The sequence below is a fragment of the Coturnix japonica genome, chromosome 18 (genome assembly GCF_001577835.2).
Source record: "Coturnix japonica isolate 7356 chromosome 18, Coturnix japonica 2.1, whole genome shotgun sequence".
Taxonomy (NCBI): Eukaryota; Metazoa; Chordata; class Aves; order Galliformes; family Phasianidae; genus Coturnix; species Coturnix japonica.
The window spans coordinates 3,150,313-3,163,223 of record NC_029533.1 but is presented as its reverse complement, the minus strand read 5'-3'; the positions used below and the strand labels follow the sequence as shown (position 1 = coordinate 3,163,223).

At 48.0% G+C, this 12,911-nt stretch overlaps 1 protein-coding gene across 3 annotated transcripts; it reads left to right on the top strand.

Moving 5' to 3' along the window:
• The first annotated feature begins 7,404 nt into the window (after nucleotides 1-7,404).
• On the top strand, nucleotides 7,405-11,820 carry LOC107322290 (urotensin-2 receptor). 3 transcript variants are annotated; one of them, XM_015880193.2, is made up of 2 exons: nucleotides 7,405-7,688; nucleotides 10,096-11,820. In XM_015880193.2, the coding sequence occupies exon 2, from the start codon at nucleotides 10,240-10,242 to the stop codon at nucleotides 11,386-11,388; it is 1,149 nt and encodes a 382-aa protein (XP_015735679.1). In that variant the 5' UTR covers nucleotides 7,405-7,688; nucleotides 10,096-10,239; the 3' UTR covers nucleotides 11,389-11,820. The 3 variants fall into 3 exon arrangements, with proteins under 3 accessions (XP_015735679.1, XP_015735678.1, XP_015735677.1); XM_015880192.2 differs by having other exon boundaries at nucleotides 7,431-7,801; XM_015880191.2 differs by having other exon boundaries at nucleotides 7,431-7,806.
• The last annotated feature ends 1,091 nt before the right edge of the window (nucleotides 11,821-12,911 follow it).

Genomic DNA, 12,911 nt, shown 5'->3' with positions numbered 1-12,911 from the left:
CAAAGCCACTTCTTCATGGTTCAACCCCTAACTGCAGATGAAGGAAATATACTGAGCTGCCTTTCATCACAGCTGATGGGCATTGGCCACTCACTGAGCTTAATCACCACCAATTTGCACGGACAGCCCTGGTAAGGAGTTGTTTTCCAGGCCCACATATGCAAAAAACCCTCCAAAAATGCTTCTGAGATGGATATGTAAAAGCAGAAACAATCAGATGAACGAGATTCATGACCACAGACTGCAAAGGGCTGTTGAACAGGCAGCAGCTGGCAGCAGCGGTAGCTCTGGGCACAACCCATCCTAGCAGGAAAGAGTATTATCTGTAAGGGCAAAAATGGCTTTAATTGTTTTTCCTGCCCACTGTTCCTTTCCTTTCAACTCCCCGTGATATCTGCAGGGGTTTTCTAGGAACAGCCACAGGAGTCAAAGAGCATCCTGCTGTGCTTAACAGCTCCCTTCCCCTTCCAAAATGGACCTGAGGTCAGCAGCTCAGCTGTGGCATTTCCATATTTCCCAAATGGAGTGTTCCTAAATCAGCGCAGTGCATTGCACGTCCTCCTGCTTAAAACACAGGTTTCTTTCTGTGAGTTAAAGGTGATGCAACCAATGAAGGAGAATAAATACACCCAACTATGTCCTCTCTTCCAGTCTGAGCCTATTCCGAAGATACCAGATTCCAAACTGTATTCACTAAGAAGCAACAAAGAAACCAGAGGATGAAAGAGCTCCAGCATTGACTGTGATGTGTAACAGAGGAAACAATTATCTTAAAGTTAACAAAGCATTTCAGTGCTTGGGCATCCATTGCTTGGCAGTGAATGTCTCACAGAGTCAGTAAAATGCCATCCAACCCATCAGATCAGGATGGAAGAATGCACAGGAGCAGGAGGTACTGCTGCACTGTGATATAGGGTCTCTGAGAAGACTTATTTTAGACACCATAAGTAAATCAGATATGCATGGTAGAGGGGGTTTGAACTCAAATGCCCTACACCAGCATGGCATCTCTTGTTTAGAACTGAGAATTGGGCACAGTGATGGAGAAGCAAGGTCCTAAAATGAGAAACCAAAGCCAGCCACGGAGAGCCTGAATTGCTTGGTTGAGATGCAAAGAGCATCAGTTTCTCCTTATCATCAAGACAGGGCCTTCAGTTCCCTAAAAATGTCACTCTTACATAATTCACAGCGATGTAATTAATTTGAGACAATTAAAGCAGTCAAGCGAGTCCCTGCACTGTGTGCCTCAGGCATGGCTGAGCCAGCTGCAAGGAGCAGCTCATGAGAAGGGCCAGCAAACATGACACAAACGAGTTTGAAAGTGAGCTGCCATCTGGCACGGGTAGCAAAGGCAGAGGTCCCCCTTTCTATTCAGGCAGTGCACTGCCAGATCCCACTGATTGCTGGGCATAACTGAGGTGTGTGAGGCTCCTGATCTGCTGCAAGGAGGCACAGCCAGATGTTCAGCAGCACCTATTTCTGCACTGACACCTGGGCAGTGTCCCAACACAAGTCACCAAAAGCCTTCCTGCTAAACACTGTGCAATGCTTATTGCACCAAATCACACGCCACTAAGGCAGGCTGGTAAAACTAGCTGAAAACCATTCAGACTTCATCATCCTGTGCAGCAGGTACACAATATGTCTCATTTGTGTGGGACACAGATGACACGCAAAGCAGAAACCGGCTAAAAGCATCCTGCCGGCCCCAGCCCCATGAGCTCATCTTGATTCCCGACTCAAAGAACAACTGTATTCTAAATAGGTCATGAGAACAGTGCTGGCAACCTGGGAGGAGCTGGACTGTAGGCTAATGAGAAATTATGGTGTGTCAGGAGTTGGGCTGGGAAAGCACTAATCCATTATCGTAGAACATCTTGAGTTGGAAGGGACCTATAAGGATCATCAAATCCAACTTAATAGTGTGAGGCAAGACCCAAAATCTGAGGGCAGCACAGGAGACAGTGCAGGTGCAGCTGTAACAGCCGCCCTCGGCTATGAGAGCTCCATCACACAGCCAGAAATCACATCCCACATCACCCTGATGGGAGCAGCGAGGCAATATGCTCTGGCTCTGCAGGTGCAGAAGGGCATTTCAGCCTCCTATGAGCACGGAGTGGTTTTGTTTGAATACTTCTTTTCCTATGCTGCCGTTTGCATACCCTGGCATTTACACTCTGAAAAACAAGGGATGTGCAAGGGATGCTTCTCCCTTGGACTCAGCCACAGAGCAGCTGTGGTTCTGATATCACAGCCCAAACCTGAGAACAAAGCCCTCTCCAGCCATGCAAAGCCCCCAGCGGCAGCAGCACACTCTGGGGGCGGTTCTCCTGCCCATAAGGGAACACAAGGTCTCGAACAATAAAGATTTCACAGTGCCTCCAAATGTGCTGCAAAAGGACAATTAAAATGTTCTGAAGCCACCAGGGCACTTTATGCAGCAGTTTGGCAGTGGCAGCTTCGCAATGACTTTTTTTTGCTGCTGCTGTCCTAAGATTTCCCGTGATATGGTGCAGCTGGGCTCAGCCCACATTGGGAAATCAGGAGAGATAAGCGCAGCAGTGAGGCCATTCAGGAAGGATGCTGTCAGCACGTGGAGGTGAGCTGAGGTGAGAGTTATGCAGCACCAATGGATGCAGTGGGGCAGAAAGGCATTGCTGAGGCTGCAACCAGGCAGAATTCCCCCTGCAGAACTCCACTTCAGCTCTGGTCAGTGCTGGTATCACACAAACCCTATCTCAGTGACACACCAGGGCCCACAGTACAGGACTGTCTCACTGTAACGGTGACACAAATGCTTTCTGTTCTCGGAAAAGTCTCCCCAAATCCTTTGCAGTTCTCCCCTATGAGGAGAGGGGCTGAGAAATGCAGACCAGCACCCAGGATGGAGCAGGGTGGTGGAGGAAGGAAAAGGACACCTGAGGATGCAGAGCCAACCCACAAAGCAGCGCTGCTGACAGCATGGCCATACAGGCTGGGACTGGGAGGGGCTGGAAAGATAGAAGTGGTGGTGAACAGTGTGAAGAAGCTTTTGTCTTTAACATACAATTGGGTTGTGGTCCACAGAAGGGCTTTCTCTGAGCATGGCTGACCTTGTCAGGGTTTTTCTGGTGATTCTTTTGAGGATTTCCAGAATTCTATTGCAGTTGTTTCCTAATCTCGAGTGCATTCAAATAAAGAGAATAAAGATTCCGTGTTCTCCTACCTCAGTGACTCCCACAATGCTGTTACAAAGATGATCAGATTATAATTGGTGCAGAGGGAGATGTGAGCTGTAAGGAGCCCAGACCCCACTCTGTGCTGCAGATATTCTCCCTGAGCCTCCGTGCTCCCCCCCACGCCTGCCTGCCCCAAGCACCCACCCCCTCTGCAGCTCTGATTTAAAAGTTTAATGAGACAGCCAAGCAAATGACACACCAGCCACACTGCGTAGTGCAAAAGGCTGTCAGAAAAGCTACCAGCTCCTTTGCAGAAGTGGCAGCCAGCAACAAGCACTGCCAAAATCGCTGTAACCCTGCCGAAACAGCTTCAGTGCTGCTAAAACCTCTCCAAAAAGTGACTGAGGCTGAGACCAGCCCTACAACCTCGCATGGGCTGTCACAGCAGGATCCATCCCTCCCACCGCAGACAGCAGCGTCTGGCTAGGGACACGCTTGGCTGAGATGAATCCACAAGTGGCTGTATTAATTACTGATGTGAGATAGAAAAAAACACCACTCACCACTGATCACAATTTCCTCTACCAGTATAAAATGCACGCAACCTTATCTCTGTGCTCCGCGTGTCCTGGGTACTTTGTCTTCACAAATCTCAGGTCCAGAACAAAAGTGGTTATGAGAGAGTTTCTAACAGCAGCAGAAGACCAAAGAGATTGGAAAAATACAAAAGGTGGTCAACAAGTGAGTTACAATGTGTGTGTAGCTGCAATAAGTCAGGGGGAGATGCCAGAAAGCAGCGCCCCAGCGAGGCAGTGCTGGAACTGGTGAAAATGACAGTGCTTAGGCTTGGTATGTCCGTGTGGGCTGCGCTTGTAGACACACTGAAAGGCAAACAGACTTGGCAAAGTAGACTTGGCAAGGTTAAGCATATTGCAAATGGGTTCTCATTTCCATTTATAACGAGAACTTTTGGTACTATTATCACAAACAGTTATATCAGACGTATGAATCACTGAATCAGTAAGGTTGGAAAAACCAAAAAGATCAAGTCTAGCCATCAACCCATCACCACCATAGCACTAAGCCATGTTACTTAATGCAGCATCCACCCTTTTCTTGAACACCTCCATGGTGACTCCATCACCTCCCTGGGCAGCTGTGCCATACACCACCAAATAGGACAAGCTTTACATGCAAACCACCACATCACTCTTGTGCCCCACCACTGGCAGATGGTTTTATGCTCAGACATTATCAAGTCCCCATCACACACAGCTTCCTCAAACACAGGGACCTGAGGCTTGAGGGAAAACCCACGCTATGGGGAGCAGCCCATGGCCATGTTGTTCTGGGGAGCACTGCAGCCTGACGTACCCCACCATGCTCCCCTATGGGCAGAGGGCAGCACTCCATGGCAAGCTTCAGGCCTAAAGCTACAACTGCTGTGTGAGAACATAGGTGATCTGTGAGATCTTAAAGAGACCCCAGTAACACAAGGCTGGTGGGAGCTCAGAGAGAGGTGAATGAGCAATGCAGCTTTAAACCCGGTGTCTGTGTAAGGGGTCCTGGATGAGTGCAAACAAATCAGTGATTGCAGCCCCTGGAGTCTCACTTTCATGCAGAGCTGTGAAAAGCAAAGCAATACAGACTCTGAAAGGACAACAGAAGCTTCATGTTGAAAAAGAAACCAACAAAAAGAAACCAAATAAAAGCAGGAAGACAACCAAAATGCCAAAAAATTCAGTGAAGTCTCAAATGAGACACTGAAAGAACTCAAATACATTGGCTAATTTTGGGTGGCTCCTTTCAGTAGTGGGCACAGACAGGAAGGATGAGAAAAGCAGTCAGGGCTCAGCTGGGAATGTGAACATCACATTTACATGCATCCCAGCCTGTAAGAGTGGGAGCAGAGGGATTTAAATGCAACAGGAAGGGGCTATAAGAAAGAAAGGGATAGACTCTTTAGCAAGGTCTGTTGTGACGGGACAAGGGGAGATGGTTTAAAAGTTAAAAGAGAGGGATTAAGACTGAATATAAGGAAGATATTTTTTACACCACGGGTGGTGAGGCAGCGGCACAGATTGCCCAGAGAGGTGGTAGTTCCCCATCCCTGCAGACAGCCAAGGTCAGGGGATGGGCTGTGAGCACTGATGGAGCTGTGGGTGCCCCTGATCAGTGCAGGGGGTGGGACCAGATGGCCTTTAGGGGTCCCTTCCAACTCCAACCATCCCATGATTCTGTGATTACAAGAGATGCAAGTCCAGTTAGGTGAGGTTTGAATCAGTAGCCAAACAGTCAAACTCAGACATCACTGCCAAACATTTATGTTGAAGAGGAGAATGGATCATTTTTACCTTGTTATTGTTAGAATGATAATGACTACCACCACTGCAGTCACTTTGGAAGGCCCTGTGCAGAACTTGAGCCCTGTGGCAGCAGATGCTGTCTGAATGGTTAAACAGACCTGGTCTGTATCTTAGAGGGCTGCTACCTCTTTCGGATATTAACTGTGCAGTTTCTTGCTGTGTTACCAATCCCACTGTCTGGGACTCCTGCCTATAGCTCTAAAAGCATCTGACAAATGTGAAAAACCTTGAAACTCATTGCACCGGAAGACAAGAGGGCACAACAATCTCTGTTTTACAGATGAGGAAAAGAAGGGGAAGAGGAGAAACAAAACTGATCACAAACAGCCCTCTGAGCCAGGGCTGTGAACCTGACACCAGCACATCGCCCTCAAACTGCTCTCCAGGCACCTCCTCTGATGACTCCAACAGCACACGGATGCTTTCCAGTGCTGGGGAGATCTGGTTGCTCTAATGGCAGCCCCGGGGGCACTGATGTTTCTGATAAACCAGTACAGCACTGTGATGTTTTACTGAAGACCAAGAAGAACTACCAGGTTGGGAACAACAGACCCAGCAAAGAGATGGGTTGGTCAGAAGCTTTCTCCATTCCATTCCCCTCTCTTCTGTCTGGATTAGGTCAATAATCACCCAGCAGGCACGCTGATGGCAGAGGAGTGCCTCAGGATTTTTACACCTTTCCAAAGATTTTCCAGGAGAGAGCCACAAAGTACAAAGTTAGAGCAAACCTTCAGAGCAAAAATCCCTTATGTTGGGCTGTTTGGGGGGAGGATTTAGGGCTCAGACAGCCCTTGTAAGAGTCTCTAATGTGAAATCTATCTTCACCGCAAACACAAGTCTCCCCACAAGGCTTTGCACAGAACCCAAGTCCTCACTACATGTAAAGGCCTGGATTTCAGAGAGGCTCAGCACCCTTCCCAGATGCCACCACTGTCACCTGGGCACTCTCCTGAATCACGTTCACGCTACAAGAAGCCAAGACCGTGGACATGAGATGCTCCAAAAGGGCTCAGATGACAAAGTGTAAAAGGTTGAGGACAAAGGCATGCAGGTACCCAGAGAGGGAGTCAGAGGAGGAAATGGCTCTCAGTTTCTAATGCACAGTGTGTGCAGTGGGCAGGTCCCACAGCCACATCCAGCAGCAACCACCCTGGGAGAGGTGGCAGCTCCTCATGTCCCATACAGAAAGCAGCTTCCTGCAGCCCATGGGGCTAAGTCAGGGAACCAGAAGGAAGAGCAAACCTGTGGCATTCAGTAAACCAACCCGATATTCAGCTGTTAGCAAAATAATCCCCAGCTTAGGGTCAGCATTCCACAACTCCAGCCCCTTCCTCACACTGCAGCTTTTGAGGTGCTTGGTGAATCTTGCTCAGTCTTTACCTTCCTCGAGAACCGATGGAGAAAGGCAAGGAGCCTTAAACCACCTGGACAGCATTTTGTTATTGCCAGCCTGACATGTCTCAGATGCTGTCGTGCATGGTATCACCGCACGAATTCATTTGTGAATATGCCATCCAACCCAAGTAAACTTTGGCTTCGTTTTGGAATTGATCTCTGGAGGAGATCAGAGGAGCTCGGCTGTTTCTGTGGGCAGCCGACCCTCTTGCAGGAATTTAACCCACCCCAGCCCAGCTGCTCTGTAGAGGCACAGCAGCTTTGCTCAGGCAGGGTTAGATGCCAGCATCCTTCTGTACAACAAGAGGAAGAGCAGAACAGCTCTTTGTGTCCCCAGCCCTGTAACAAACAGCACGGACAGCTCGTACCCCCCAGGTGGGGGGAAAGCAAACTCAGCAAGCCCCATCTTATCTAAATGCTGCTGCTTTAAAAAGGCTCTTTGCTGGCTGCAGTCAAAGCCACGCTATGCCTAACGTCACCGAGTAACAGAAATAGCAGGCGTGAGTGAAGGGAGGAGAATGAGAGTATTAAGAGCGCACAGATTTCAAACATACTTGGCGAGGCAGCACGCTCCCTTCCTGCTACTGCCTTTCCAGATGCGACAGAGCACGGGGATCTGTTGCTGTCTTCCTGTGAAGAAGGATTCTCTCTCTCCTTGTTTCGGTTTTCTTTTGTTTAATGTTCTTTTTAAGTTTCAGCTTTAAGGCTATTAGACACATTTTTGTTTTGTTTCTTGTAGGAAATTTCATCCGCTGGATTTAAAAGCAAGGTTTGAGCAGGAGGAATTCCTTTATCTCTTCAGCTACTGGAACGTGCGTGGTGCCTCTGTGTGCTGATAACATAGAAGAAAATGCAGGAATGGCTGAGAAAATTGCTTTGACCGTAAGGTGCTTTGAATGGCTGCTTGGAATAACAAGCTCTTTATTGTGTGTGTCTGCATGTGTGTGAGTGTATGAGTGTATGCATGCACGTACGAGTGCAGCAATGACAGTGACCTTAAAGCACTGCAAGGTTTCCCCAGTTTGCTTAATTTCCCTCCTGTAGGAGTGAGGGTTTGCCTAGCTGTGGGCTTTGCTTGCAGCCAGCTGGAGCTTTTGAACTGAATTAGTGCTGTAGTGATTTTATGAATGAAGCAAAATGCAGGCTCGGAGGATGAGCAGAGCGAGCGGGCACGGTGCAGGAGCTCTCTCATCAGGGACCGACGCAGACAATCACAAACCTGCTACAAAATGCCCAGAAAGCACAAAGTAAAGAAGCTGCAAGAGTCCGGCACTTAGGTCATGGAAATTTGCACCTGGAAACAAGCTAAAATGAATCCAACTGCATCCAAGAGCTGCGTGTGACTGGTGCTGGGTTCATCATCCCATTCAGAGCCTTTCACTTCCAACCAAGCATGCTGGTGACTGTGTGGCAGAGCTCCTGAGCATCTGTGTCTCCTTTTGCTGCCAGCACAGCTTGTGTCTGAGTGCTGATGAAGCAGACAATGAGGGGCAGCTGGCGCATGGACAGGCTGGCTGCACACACCTGAAGCCAAGCAAGAGGGAATGGCACAGCACAGCAGTGTGAAGGATTGGGGTTTGCTGGGTCTCAGAAGGATGGGATGCTGGTGAAACTGACAGAGACCATCTCAGAGAAGCAGCTTCCCAAAGGAGAACTGAGAACTGCGTGACCATGCTTCATCTCTCCCCAGTGGATATCTGTACCCAAGAGATGTGGGCAGGAGATAGGCTCTCTGTACTGTCACTGTCCCTCTTTTGCACCCCTATCCCAACTGCTAAGCAAGAAGAAATCTCTGTGTGCTGGACTGTCCTCTTTTCTGTAGACTTATTGCATGACATCTCCACAGTACCCACTGCCTAGTAATGGGATGAGGAGAAAATCATACAAGTCACGAAGAGGATGAACACTGCCCATCCTCAACTGTTTCAGTGGTCGCTGGTGGGGGAGTCTGTGTGACATGGGCAGCTGGAGGAGGGCCTGCTGCTAATGAGCAAGCAGGATGAAGAGCAAAGGAGCTGGAGTGGGTGTAGAAGCAAAGGGAAAAAACTCACATGGAAAAGCTGCAGAAGTTTGCAAATTCCCCTGATAAAACAACCCCAGCCTGCCTCAGGGAACAGGCAGAGGAATGGCTTTGCCTGCAGAGCCCTGCAAGGATGAGGCAGTCCAGCAGCTCCTCTTGCAGCTATTTCCAAACAAAGAGACAATCTGAGCTGTGTAAAATACATAGCACAGATATTTCTATGGGCAGTGATCTTCAGGTCGCTGCAGATTTCTCATATGCCTTAAAATCCTGCCATTTCAGGTACTTCTGGTGCCTTTTTCAAGCAGCTTTGATCTCCCTTTGCCTACACCCAGAGCTGATACAAACTCAAAGCAGTCATAATTTAAACAGTGCTGGGCTTAAACTAACCAAATGCTGCCACATGCAAAGGGTGTCTGCCTTCCTGAAGCAGCCTCTATATGGGGCTGTTTAGGCCCATCCACAGACAGGACTGTCTGAAATAGGGCTCTGTGCATGGGCACGCAGACATCTGTGGTCTCACACTTAGCATGTGAAAAGAACTGTACTTACACACATATAAAACTCACAGTGCAACCTACAACTTGCACTGCAGATAGAAAATGCCTTTCTTCTCCATCACTTGACAATTTGAAACAGCAGGTCACAACAGAGCAGAAGCTCCTCATTCAAGAAAAGCTGTTCTGTGAAAGTACTGCAGAAATACTAGACTTTGAGCTCATTATATGAAATAGACAACAGTAGGGCTGCAAATGGTAAATACAAAGTTTGCCTCCCCTTTTTTGGGACTTAGAGTCCTTCATGCTCAGAGCTTAGCAAAGAGTTTATCAGCAAATGTGTTGATGAGCCTTTAAGCTGCCACTATGAATGCACAGATGGTTTCTTCCCCAGCCCCAAACTAACTTTAAGGATTGCAACAAATGGTTCCAAAGGTCCACGCTATCTCTTTTGCCTCCTTTCCACGCACGCTATGAAATGCTATTCCTCAAAGCTGTGTTCCTGTAATAATGGCATGAGCCTTGCAGGAGTGGCCTCAGTGCAGAAAGCTTTTGGTACATGCAGACAGTAAAGGTTTGGGAACTGGTAACTTCTGAATGATAGCCTATGCTGCTCTGGCAGATTTCTAATATGCTGATTTCTGATGTCTTTCTTCTAGTGGAGAATGCAGACCTTCCTTGCATGAGACCCTGCCAAGAAACAGTTCACCGTCTCCCTGCAGTCACATTTCCCAAGGCAGAAAGAAGGGCTACTAAAAAACCCGTGGCATGAACAGACCCTCAGGAATCACAAGACCAGGAGGATGTCCCTGACTGACGAGCTGGAGAGCTATTTCTCTGCAACTCCCTACATGCTGACGGACACTAATGAGAGCAGCCTATTCCGAATCAGACCCAATGTCTCCACCAATGCCACTGGGGATGGTTCGCCAGCTGCTGGCTCCATGGAGGACATGATTGCCATCTGCACCATTGGGACAATCTTGTCCCTAATGTGTGTGATTGGTGTGACAGGCAATGTCTACACCTTGCTGGTGATGTGCCATTACTTGAGGTCATCTGCTTCCATGTACATTTACATCATTAACCTCGCTCTGGCAGACCTGCTCTACCTTCTCACCATCCCTTTCATCGTTGGGACTTACTTCATCCAGAAATGGTACTTTGGGGACATTGGCTGTCGCATCCTGTTCAGCCTGGACTTCCTCACTATGCACGCCAGCATCTTCACCCTCACAGTCATGAGCACGGAACGCTACTTTGCTGTGCTGAAGCCCCTGGACACGGTGAAGAGGTCCAAGAGCTACCGAAAGGCCATTGCTGTTGTCATCTGGCTGGTGTCACTGCTGCTCACTCTCCCAATGCTCATCATGATCCAGCTGGTACAAAGGGACAACAAAAGCATCTGCCTGCCCACCTGGAGCAAGCTGTCCTACAAAGTCTATCTCACCATCCTTTTTGGTACCAGCATCGTGGGCCCAGGGGTGATCATTGGCTACCTCTACATCCGATTAGCAAAGATTTACTGGGTGTCACAAACAGCATCCTTCAAGCAGACCAAGCGGCTGCCAAATCAAAAGGTGCTCTATTTGATCTTCACGATAGTGCTGGTGTTCTGGGCTTGCTTCTTACCTTTCTGGATATGGCAGCTCCTCTTCCAGTATTATGAATCCTTCACATTATCCCCCAAGGTGATGAAGAACATTAATTATCTGACAACCTGCCTGACCTACAGTAATAGCTGTATCAACCCTTTCCTCTACACCCTGCTCACCAAAAACTACCGAGAGTACCTGAAGAACAGGCAGCGGACCCTCAGCAGCAGCAGTGGGTATTTCCAAAGGAGGAATCGATTTCAGAGGATTTCAGGGAGATCCATGTCCACAAGCAGTCAGCACTGCACAGAGACGTACGTTCTTGCTCATGCTCCTTTGGGAAACAGCAGTGCCTGAAGGTAAAAAAGCATCTCCACGAACAATCGATATTGACTTCAATGTTCCTTTGATTTAAAGTGTACGTTGTAAAGGCTAAGGCCTCAGCAGCTCCATAATGTGCACACATTTAGTCCAGAGGCTGTGCCATATTCTGTTTTCATTTTCTCCAGTGCTGCTGATTTGATGCTAGCAACATTCAGCTGAACATCTCTAAATGGTCTTTCGCTTTTCATCTTTATATTTTATAGCGTGTGTCTCCTCAAGTAGCCATCATTAATGAAAAGCTGCTATAAGGCCAAGTTTTTTTAATAGTATCAGCTGTCTCACAGAGTTTAGAGTTACATTATCTCATGAATGGCTGTAGTTTGTTCTTTTTAAAGCAGTGATGCTACACTGGTACTTGTATGAGAGCTGCAAACGATGAAATAAAGACAAAGCAGCTGACACTTGTGACATGCAATCCAGTTTGAATTGGGGTGGAATTGGACAGTTTGGATGAGGAATTTCCAGGGCTGTTTGTCCTGGTTTTGGTCACATTCATGTTTATTCTGCCAAACATAAGCACCCATGGGAAGAGCATCATCTGCCCCAGACAAACTCTTCCTTTCCCAGTCTATCTCCTGCCTTCCCTTCTCCAAGGATCAGGAGCCACTGCTTTTGTTCTTTTCAGGGCACCCACTAACAAACTGCAATGCTGATTTGGGCTGTGAGCTGCAGTGGGCAGTGCTGTGGTAGCAGAAGTCTCTCATAACCTCGATTATAAAAGTGCAAGTTCCCTATTGCCAAGATCACTTGCTTCGTTCACAGGAGATGGTTTTGATTTACTGCTACAAGATGTGAATGCAGCCCTGCCTGCACCAAGAACCCTTTAGCTTTCAGTGGTGACAAAACATCATTAGTATAAATATTCCCTCTATGATGTTTGGTGCTTCTCCAGTGAGTCTAAGGGCACCTCTCCCTGGGTTGCTGCCAGCACCCACACAGCACTGCTCTCCTACATAAGCCATTACCTCATTAGCAAGGACAAAACAATGCAACCCACAAGTATAACCAAACTGTGGGATTAGATGCAGATTAATGCTCAGGAGCAAATTCAGAACTGCAGTGCCATCGTCCAGCGTGCAACAAATTGCTTTTGCTTATACAGGAACTGAATTTAGTCTTTAACTTAAGTTTAAGGAAAGCCCCCATGAGTTGAGTCCTAGAAAGCAGAGTGCATCTTTACTAAAATCAAAGAGTGAGAAATGGAGGATATTTTGCAGATCTCAACTCTTTAGCTTTACACACCCATGGTGGTGATGCAGAGGAGTTACCAAAAGCTGCAGGAGCAGATCTGTCCCCAGAGTTAATCAGCCCCGTGCCCCCAGCAGGACCGCTCTGATTGACTACTCCAAGCCCACCACAACCAAAGCATCCCATAGGAAACATTTGCCACAGGTCTGCAGTTACTCCATATCTCAGCCAGCACCCTAAAAGCAGCAGGAGCAGAGCCCCATTGGAGGTCCTCCTGTTCCCTAGGACTCAGCCTCATCCCAGGACAC